A 10779-nucleotide genomic window follows, 5' to 3' on the forward strand; every position below is an offset into this window, starting at 1 on the left:
GCCAGCATCTCCGGGTGTGCCGAGAAAGAGAAACAACAGGCTCAGGCTGAATGAACCAGAGGGTGCTGGCCCCTTGTTGGCAGGGAGCAGCTTAACTTGCGGAAGCCGGGAGAGAGGCCTGGTGGGGGCTCAGCTCCCCAGGCAGGGGCGGGCAGAGTGGGTGATGGGGGCTTCTCTGCAGGTGCACTGGGGAGGTAGACACCAGCGAATCAGGCAGAGAGAGGAACTGGCCAGGTAAACCCCGAGGGTGGGGTGGGGGCAGGTGGTCTAGGAGGCAGGAGCTGCAGGTCTGCAGAATGGGGGGCAGCCAGAAGACCAGAGGCAGATGAGGCTGGTGAGAGGTGGGCCCAGCGGGGTACCACCTGGGGGAGACAGCCTCACTCTGTCCACCCAGTGTCCTGGCCCACCTTGTCACTCAGATCCCCTCATGTTACCACCATCTGAGATGTCCCCCCAGGAGAGCAATCAGCTAATCCCCCCTGCCTGGAATTCAGCCTAGCACTCAGAGACCAGATATGCTTTGTGAGGGTTCTCTGGGCTGGCGAAGTGGCGGGGGTGGGAGTGGCCGGGAGACCCTGGGATGGTGGTGACTGGAAGCAGAAGGCAGCAAAGGAAATGAAAAAATGGGGACATTAAAGAACTCCTGAGGCCGAAAGAACACCAGAACCTAGTGGCGGCTGGATACTCGGGGTGACAAGGGGAGCTCGGGACCCCAATTTTCTTTTCTTTTCTTTTTTTTTTTTGAGACGGAGTCTCCCTCTACTGCCCAGGCTGGAGTGCAGTGGCGTTGCAATCTCGACTCACTGCAACCTCCACCCTGTGTTGAAGCAATTCTCCTGCTTCAGCCTTCCAAGTAGCTGGTATTACAGGCGTGCATCACCATGCCCAGCTAATTTTTGTATTTTTAGTAGAGACGGGGTTTCACCATACTGGCCAGGCTGGTCTCAAACTCCTTACCTCATGATCCACCTGCCTCAGCCTTTCAAAGTGTTGGGATTACAGGCGTGAGCCACTGCGCCCGGCTTTGGGACCCCAACTTTCAACAGGGCAAAGGAAAACAAGTGCAGAGAGCCGGCACCTCATGCAGCTCCCGGCGAGCTTCTGCAGTGATTTTCATGCACTAACAGCTCATCCTCCCGCCCTGGTAATAAATGGGAACCTGGGAAAGGGGCCCATCCAAAAATCTTGTGCCCCTCACCTAATGCCCATCTGGCACAGATTAAGGATCTAGCAGGCTCTGCACGCCATGGGTCTTCCTGCTGAGGCCTGAGGACATGCCCCGTGTCTGGTCCCCAGGGCCCATGAGGCACAGCTGCAAAGTGACTGATCTGTGCTGTCGCAATGGTCAAGGTCGCAAAGAGTAGAGAATGAGCGGCCACCGCAGAACACAGGACACAACAAGGACACAGGGGCCCCTGAGCCCCTTACACAGCCAGAGAAAGCAGCGTGGGAAGACGCCCGCACTTGGGAAGCTGGGTGAGGAGTGTTAATTCTGCAACCTCTCTGTACGTATTTCAAAATGGTTTTAAAAACTTAAAGATGAAACAGATATTTCACTTAGAAATCTCAGTTTTGGAAGAACTGACTTCTCTCACCTCTCGGCCCTGTCTGACTGCTGCCAGCGTGGCCCGGGGCTCCTGCAGCGGAGCGGCAGAGGGGCAGGCTGCGCCCAGCGGCCTCCAGGCCCACTTTGGCCTCTGTCCCGGGTTCTCTCTGGCTGGCAGGTACCTCCTTCTCCATGGTTTCTGCATGTATTTGCTCCACTTTTTAGGGAGACTGCTGTACTCCTGGTGAGTGATGCAGCTACACCAGGCCAGCTTTCAGAGGCACCTAGGAAAGGCAGCTCTGGCAGCCCCATCTTGATAGCTTCATTTAAAGCAAATTTAAAAAAAAACTGTTCTTAATATCATAACATGGCAGGAAAAGAAACCGCATACTCTGGCCAAGCAGTGGTGAATTTACTATCTGTCATATGAAAAACAAAAATAAAAATTTCTGATTCAGCATCTTAATTCATTTATGGAAAAGACTTCCTACAGATCGTCTGGGGCAGAGGAAAAAAAAGAAGAAAAAATGGCAGACTAACGATCTCTGTAGAGTGGGGTTATGGTGTTTGTCTTCTCTAGCTGAATCCTACCCAAATATTCTATGAAATGGATGACATTTATTTATTTTTTATTTTTATTTATTTATTTATTTTGAGACAGAGTCTCACTTTTGTCGCCCGGGCTGGAGTGCAGTGGTATGATCTTGGTTCACCACAACATCCGCCTCCTGCGTTCAAGTGATTCTCCTGCCTCAGCCTCCCGAGTAGCTGGGACTACAGGGGCCTGCTGCCGCACCTGGCTAATTTTCTAATTTTCTTTTTCTTTTTTTTTTTTTTTTAGTAGAGACAGGGTTTCGCCAGGTTGGCCAGGCTGGTCTCAAACTCCTGACCTGAGATGAGGAGGTCAGGAGTCCAATGTCAAATGTTGGGAGGCTGAGGTAGGAGGATTGCTTGAGTCCAGGAGTTTGAGACCAGCCTGGGCAACATGGCGCGACCTCATCTCTCGGCTGCCTCAGCCTCCCAAAGTGCTGGGATTACAGACCTGAGAGCCACTGCGCCTGGCCGGTAACTTTTATTTAACTAGGAAAAAATAAGTTTTGGATAAAACTGTCCTCCCTTGCATCCTTTCCTTACATGGCATCAAATGCCGAATGATCAGCAAACATCACGATCTGGTCTTGTTGAGAGAACGCCCACTCCAGCTGCCTGCCATGAGCCTGGGGGGTGTTACCAGCAGCAGTTTCTTTAGGGTAAAGAAGATTTTAAGGCAAATAATGACTGCTAATACTCACATGGCATCTCTCACACCTTATTTTTCCTCTTGTAAGCTAAGCAGTTGATCACTATGGGAGAAGGGCTCTTTGCTGCCCAGGTAAGCACAGCAAACGTGGTGGCTCTGCCCGGCCCTCCTCTGGAGCTGCACCGAACGGTGAATGTGGAGGCAGCATCTGCTCCTTCCAGCCCCCACCCCTTTCAGCTGCTGTTTCCCACCTTCTTCTTTTCCACTGGGAAATAACTTGAGGGTTTTAAAAAACTTTGTATCAGAACCTGCACAACCAGAAACTGCATTGTCTGGTAGGCGGCTAGCAATGTCCGGTGCCTGCCGTCCACGGCGGCCCTGAGAACCCGTCAAGGGCTCTGCCCTGACTCTGCTACATCTGCCTGCCCACAATTCTCCAGGCAACCAACAGCCAGTGATGGTGCTTGGATCTTGAGATGAAACTGACTTGCAAAGTCCGCGGCCACTGCAGCCCAGCGAGGGGAAGAGGACGGACCCCGGGTGTGTGGCTCCTCAGGGCCGGGCTGACACTCAGGCTGGGGTCTGCAGACTCCACTGCTTGGGTCAGTCTCTCGGGAGACCCCACCCTCTCTAGCTCCTGTCACTCCCATACACTCAGCTGCCTGTTGTTATCAGAGCACACTGGGAGTCACTGTGGTTGTGACCGGCAAGAAGATGGGAACATGGATGTCTGCTCTGCTCAGGCTTTTATAAAACCCTGCGGATTCTGTCTGCTCAGAGGCTGCAGTGGCTCAGGTTACCCATCTCTGACTAAGCCTTCTTGAGCAGAGTGGCTGGGGATGGAGCTTCTGCTGACAGCTCACCCAGGAGCTCCTCTGCAACAAGACACGCCTGCAGCGTGTGACGTCCCGCTCCCCTCTTATCAGACACACGTCTATGTGATCACAAGTCCCTGCTTAGAAAAGACGCCGACCCACAGGGCACAATGATCTGTACAAAGTTGGAAATGAAGGTCTGCTTGATTCAATAGAGGAGGAGGCATGCCAAATGTTGACAGCATCGAGCCCTTTTCCTTAGTTGTAAAGCCCTGAGGTCTTTCCAAGGGCGCCCTATTGGTGTTTAATCACAGCCTCCATGCTGGCCAAGCATTGGCTGGCTTCGGGGCTCAGCTCCTGAAGCTCTCGGTGCAGCTTCTCTAAAGAGCTGGGGCAATGGTGGGTCTCAGACTAAAGGTGATAGCTTTGCAAACCACACGCACACCCGCCAGCTCGGTCCAGCGGGAGCCCTGGGGGAGGGCAGATGCACTCACGGTAGCTTGCATGTAAACCGCACAGAGCCGGGCAGCGCCTATCCTGTGCAGAGCTCATTTTTAAGCGGCAAGGTTATAATTCCTAGCCTTAACATTGTCCATCTTGATTTTCTCCTTTCAGTTCCTTCTCATCCACTATACTGACCACATAGGTACAAGGTGGAAAAAAGAAACCCACCCGAAATCTAGGTCAGGCCACTGAGTGTGGGAGAGAAGTGGAGGGCGGTGCCCAGCACAGGGGGGCAGCCACAGCTCCACAGCTGAGCAAGGGCAGCCCTGGCACTCCAGGCTTCTGGGGAGCACCCCTCCGGTGCCTGCAGCTGCCTGACGTGGAAGCAAGCGCTCAGGCCGGCGTCGGGTTCACTCTGCATCCTGGCTGGGCACTTCTGGGGTAGGTGACCTTGGTTCAGCCCCTCCACTTCTCGGGACAAGTTTCCTTCCCAGTAAAATGCCTACAGTCACCCTGAGGTCCAAAATCCACGAATCCCTGCGTTCCCTTAGGTTGAGAGCTTTAACTGAGCTTTGCTGGAACCGGGGCATTCCAATCAATGCATAACCGCCTCCCGACAGACCCGACGCCCAAACGCAATAGAAACCACAGGAAAGGAGGAATGATACAACATACTGTTATGATTTTTATAAACACGCTTTAAACCAAACTAGGCCATAAATCACCTTGGTTTCAGAAAAAGCCAAAATACTGACACAATCTTTTATTTTCCTATTAAAGTCAAGAATGTGTTAAGCCGAATTAATTGAAAAGGAATTGAAGCTCATTTCCTAAGACACTTCTATTCATAAGTCAAACAGCATTATCTAACTCCTAGAATGAGAGAATTTCTGGGCTTAGAGATTGCCTAGTGCAATTCACTCCTTTGATGGAAAATCAAACCCCAGGCAGGCGACAGGCCAAGGTCACAGAGGCAAAGCAGGGATGGGAACCAGCCTCCCTGAACCTGTTTCTGACAAAGGGCGAGGCTCTGGGCCCACACGCAGGCAGGCCGAGCTCAGTATCTGATGGTGAATGAATGAAGCGAAGTGGTGCTCCCCACAGGGCACGGCTCCTGTAACTGCTTCACAAATAAGCGATTTCCAGGTTATGGAGACATCCTAGCACAGAATCAAACGCTTCAAACTCAGACTTTTAACTCCTCAGAAGCCAGAGTGGAGTTCCTCAGCCCTGGTTACATCAGCTAACAATCTCGCCAAGCAAGGAACCAAGGGGCAAAGAGATCACCTCCAGAAACTTGAGTGTTCCTTCTGCTGACAGAGGAGCAGCCCGCCTGCGGCCTTGTTCTGTGTTTACATCAACCACCCAATTCACCCATGTCACAGACCTTCAAAATACGGGATTAGGGACAAGGGAAAGGTCTCCAACATCATCCACAGACGGCTGCAGCCCCCTAAGAACACCAAAAGATTCCTTTTCTAGATGGGTTTAGAATGGCAGCCAACAGAGGTAGCACTTGGGGCCGGGAAACGGTTTTCACTGAACACACGCACGAAAGCAAAGGGAATTGGCATGCAGAGGTGGGTGGGGAGGGGAGAGTGAGGCCTGGCTTTGAAGCTGAGCTCCCCCGGGATGACGCCAGGCACATCGGATTTGGGGCTGAAGGTTCAAGGCTGGGGGCCCGGAGGAGGGGGCCAGGGCCCAGGCCTGGGCGGAAAAGGGGGTCCCCGGGAGTCGGGGTGGGGTCCCGGGGCAGGCGGGGGAGTGCTCTAGGGAGGTGTCTCACGGCGGGCAGAGGGGGTGGGGAAGTCCCGAGGCGGGGGACAGGGGGTCCAGGCGGGTCTCGGGGCGGGGCCTGGGGGTCCCGAGGTCCGGGGTGCCGGAGCGGGGTCTGGGGTCGGGACGGGTGTGTTGGGTCCGGGGCCAGGGGCTGGCTGGGGGTCCGGGACGGGGACGCGGGCGGGTCCTGCGGCCCACGCACCTCCTCCGCCTGCCTGCGCAGCGCCTTCTCGCGCTCGTACTGGGTGAGCAGCTGCTCGTTGTCCTCGCGCAGCAGCTCCAGCTCCACCTCGTGCTCCTGGTTCTCGCTGAGCACCGAGTCGAGGTTCTCCAGCACGTTCACCACCAGCGGCATGAGCTCCTTGACCACCTCCTCGTCGTAGCAGTGGATGAGGCGCTCGAACTCGCGGTAGATGGAGCCCGCCAGGCCCGACACCCGCTCCGACATCACCGAGCCGGAGCAGTAGTCGTCCTGGTACACCACCACGCCGCCGCCCTCGTCCATCTGGATCTCCATCATCGCGGCCACCGCCGCCGCCAGCGCGGCTCGCTATCCGGCCGGCGCGCCCGGCCCTCCCCGGCTGCCTCAGGTCCTGCAGGCCGCGGCCCGTCGCTTCCCGCAGCTGCTGTCGCCTCAGGGCTCCGCCGCCGCCGCTGCCGAGGCTGCGCCCGTCATTCACTCGCCGGAAGTCCCGCCCTCCAGCCGGAGGGGGCGGTGCCCGCGCGTCTCGCCGCAGCCGCGCCGCCAGGGGGCGCAGGGGCCGTGACGTCAGAGGAAGCCGGGCTTCGGGCCGGAAGCGCGGCTGAGCGGGGCAGAGGGAGCTCCCGGCCAGGCTGATGGGATCCGCGGGGTGGCAGTGGTCGCTTCCACTAGCGCGCGGTAGCTTGAGTATGTCCCCGCCACCCTGGGCTTCCGGTGACCTCGGTCGCGTCTCCAGGCTCTGCACACTTCGGCGGACTGAGGTGAAGGCTCAGCGCCTGCGCCTCAACCCCGGCCGCCCTGATGAGCCCACGTTCCCTACAGCACCGCGCCCCGCTTAGTCCGCGCCCAGCGCCTCCCCTCTCCTAGTGCCTTCCCCACTCAGCTGGCTCCTCCCGGGATTCTGTGAATGCACCCTCAACGTCCATCTCATCCTCAAACCCAGCAGCGTGGCCTCCTTCCTTTCGCCCACTTCTCCCTACTGCATTGACTGCTTCAGATTTTTTTTTTTTTTTGAGATGGAGTCTTGCTCTGACGCCCAGGCTGGAGTGCAGTGGCGCGATCCTGGCTCACTGCAAGCTCCGCCTTCCGGGTTCAAGTGATTCTTCTGCCTCAGCCTCCGGAGTAGCTGGATTACAGACCAGCTAATTTTGTATTTTTAGTAGAGATGGGGTTTCGCCATGTCGGCCAGGCTGATCTCAAACTCCTTATCTCAAGTGATCCGCCCGCCTCGACCTCCCAGTGTTCGGATGACAGGCGTGAGCCACCGCGCCCGTCCAGATTTTGTTTCTTTTCAGCTATGTGCAATCTGTTTAACCCATCCACTGGGTTATTAATTTCAGCGATTTTTTTTTTTTTTTGAGACGGTGTTTCGCTCTTGACGCCCAGGCTGGAAGTGCAATGGCGCGATCTCGGCTCACTGCAACCTTCACCTCCTGGGTCCAAGCGATTCTCCTGCCTCGGCCTCCTGAGTAGCTGGGACTACAGACAAGCGCCATTAACGCCTGGCTCATTTTTTTGTATTTTTAATAGAGATGGGGTTTCACCATGTTGGCCAGGCTGGTCTTGAACTGCTGACTTCAAGTAATCCACCCGCCTCCCTCGGCCTCCCAAAGTGCTGGGATTACAGGCGTGAGTCACTGCACCCTGCCAATGATTCTATTTTTGTCCTATTTGATTTCTTATATTCTAGCAGTTTTGATAGGCTCTTACACTTCCAACCACATATTTAAGCTTTGTGTGTGTCTCATAACTACAGTATCTGCAGCCTTTGCAGATCTGATTCTGCATGTCATCCTGGTTGACTCTTGGCTCAGGGTCCCCTTTCCCCCATTCTGAGCTAGTGTCCCCAGGATTTTTGTCTCTGGAAGTACTTGAGGCCTGAACTTAAAATGTGTTGCTCCGTAAGATTTGCACTTTATTTTGCTGGGCAGGGGGACACCATGAACCCAAGACTTTGAAACTCAATTTGGGAGCCACACATGTATTGTGAGTTCTGATGAAACCACATCAGTGACTACTTAATGCTAATAGAAATGGCCACTTACCGTCTTTCACCTGCTGAAATGCTCATCAGTTCGGATCCTCTCATCCTAATCTGATTGCACGTAAACAGTCACTCCCGTAGCTGACGCCCTACTGATTGTTTGTTTGTTTTTAGAGGCAGGATCTTGCTCTGTTGCTCAGGCTGGAGGCACTGGCATCGTCAGGGCTCACTTGAACTCTTAGGTTCAAGTGCTCCCACCTCAGCCTCCTAAGAAGTTGGGTCTACAGGTGTGCGCCACCACTGCTGGGCCAATTTTAGAAACATTTCTGTAGAGACAGAGGTCTCACTGTTACTCTGGCTGGTCTTGAATTCCTGGCCTCAAGCGATCCTCCCCCTTGGCCTCCCAAAGTGCTGAGATGACAGGTGTGAACCACCATGCCAGGCTCTATTGTGTTCCTCACATTTTCTCCTTGCAACATAATTTGCCGTACAGATCCCACTAAGAGTGTTTCAGTCTCAGATTCCAATTTCCTGGGACCCCAAGTGACTTAATTTTGCCAAATCTCCATTTCTTTTTTTTTTCTTTTCTGAGATGGAGTCTCAGTCTGTCGCCCAGGCTGGAGTGCAGTGGCGCCATCTCAGCTCACTGTTACTTCCACCCCCCGTGTTCAAGCCATTCTCCTGCCTCAGCCTCCTGAGTAGCTGGGACTACAAGCGTGTGCCACCATGCCCAGCTAATTTTTGTAATTATTAGAGATGGGGGGTTTTACCATACTGGTCAGGCCGGTCTCGAACTCTTGACCTCAGGTGATTCACCCACCTCGGCCTCCCAGTGTTGGGATTACAGGCATGAGCCACCGTGCCTGGCCCCAAATCTCCATTTCTAAGCCTGCAAAACTGAGCCTAAAATATCCAGCCTACTAGGAATGTCAGCTAATCCACGAAAGGAGCATGGCACCATCTCCAGCAAATAACGTGCGATAAAGTTTATGGAGAATTGTGAGGTTCTATAAAGTGAAAATGACGAGGCTGGGCGAACAGATGTAATCTATAATTCTTCCTGGTGAACAAGTTAGAGCAAGCTTGCATTTTGGGGGATGTTTAAAGCTTCTGCTTTATACCTTTGAGAAATTTGAGCCCTCTGAATTCCTGAGGTAGCAGACTACAGTAGGAGCAATGCTACCACAGGGAGAGGCCAACAGACTTGGCCATCAACTCAATTGATTATCACTACCATGATTGCGCAGATTTGTTGCTTGAAGTTGGTTAAAATGAAATTTTAAGAAGATGCTGGATAATTCTTGACACTTATGGAATCATACAACTGGTCTTCTCCTGAAAGTTGGTGCTGAATTAGAACTTCTTACAGCTGGGCATAGTGGCTTACACCTGTAATCTCAGCACTTTGGGAGGCCGAGGAGGGAGGATCGCTTGAATCCAGGAGCTTGAGACCAGCCTGGGCAACATGGTGAAACCCAGACTCTACCAAAAAAAAAAAAAAAAAAATCAGCCAGGCATGGTGGTGCATGCCTGCAGTCCCAGCTACTTGGGAGGCTGAGGTGGGAGGATCACTTTAGCCTGGGAGGTCGAGGCTGCAGTGAGCAGAGATTGTGCCACTGCACTCCAGCCTGAGTGACAGAATGGTGGCACTCCAGCCTGGGCAACAGAATGGCTCTGTCTAAAAAAAAAGAAGAAAGAACTTCTAGTAATAGAGTTGACTTCCTTTCAGATTCAGAAATATTATTTGGGATGCAAGTTTTTCTCATTAAAATATCTTAAAATGTAAGATGGGCATGTAAAGTGTAAGATGTAAGTTTCTAAAATTCAACTTTAATTTCTAAGTATCTGCCCTGATGCCTGCTAAGAAGTCACACAGTTCCCTGTGATGTTCCTCTCATCTTCATGAGCTGAGTTTTAGAGAGCATCTTTAGATAGCACTTTGTAGCCACACATTAAACAGGAGTATTTCAATGATGATCTTCAAGATGGTCAGAATTATGAGTACAGAAGAAATTAAGCAGCCAGCACGGGAGGAGGCATCTACACGCTCACAGGGTGTGACCTACCAGGTACACCACAAAGATCATACAGCAAAGTTACCTGACATCAAAAGAGCCTGTGTATTCCTGGACAAGGCACGGGGCTTGAGGTGGCAACCCTTCGGGGTCTGTTATTCACACCGTCACCCTGTACCAGGTGGCGCCACCTGCGTCCTTCTAGACTTGGCCACTGCCAGGCCTCTGGAGACAGAGGAGTTGTGACTCTCAGAGGTTTCCATGCTTGCCGATGTCTTCGGCAGCCACTAGAAATAGGAAACTTGCCGTGTCACTGCCTAGCCCAATTCTTAGAACTCGCTCTATACCCTGTGGATGAACAAGTGAAGACGGTGTTTCGGTTAATGCATGTTGGTTTTCTTTCTCAAGCGTTGCCTTTAATCTCATCTGGCAGGTGTGGAGCCTCCTAGAGGGGGACTCTCAGGCTCATAGTCTGAGAAGTTTACCCTGACTCCACATAATGCCTGTAAGGATATTAAGTATGTTTGAGGACATATGAAAATAGCTAATACATCGGAAGAAAGACATCCAATCTGGTTTTTTTTTTTTTTTTTTAACACAGGGTCTTGCTCTGTGGTCGAGGCGGCATGATCATCACTCAATACAGCCACAACCTCCTGGTCTCAAGTGATCCTCCTGCCTCAGTCAGCCTCCCGAGTAGCTGGGACTACAGGCATGCACCACCACACCTGGCTAATTTAGAAAAGTTTTTTTT

General features: G+C 52.9%; 1 protein-coding gene across 8 annotated transcripts in view; it reads right to left on the reverse strand.

The window, feature by feature from the left end:
- MAPK8IP3 (mitogen-activated protein kinase 8 interacting protein 3) overlaps positions 1-6501 on the reverse strand; it is a 62175-nt gene extending 55674 nt beyond the window's left edge. For all 8 annotated transcript variants that reach the window (XM_058434220.1, XM_032145114.2, XM_032145113.2 and 5 more), the window contains exon 1: positions 6027-6501. In XM_058434220.1, coding sequence (XP_058290203.1) covers positions 6027-6344 — 318 coding nt within the window. In that variant the 5' untranslated portion in view covers positions 6345-6501. The remainder of the gene's footprint in view (positions 1-6026) is intronic.
- Positions 6502-10779: the final 4278 nt, after the last annotated feature.

The sequence above is a fragment of the Hylobates moloch genome, unplaced genomic scaffold, assembly GCF_009828535.3.
Source record: "Hylobates moloch isolate HMO894 unplaced genomic scaffold, HMol_V3 SCAFFOLD_23, whole genome shotgun sequence".
Classification (NCBI taxonomy): Eukaryota; Metazoa; Chordata; class Mammalia; order Primates; family Hylobatidae; genus Hylobates; species Hylobates moloch.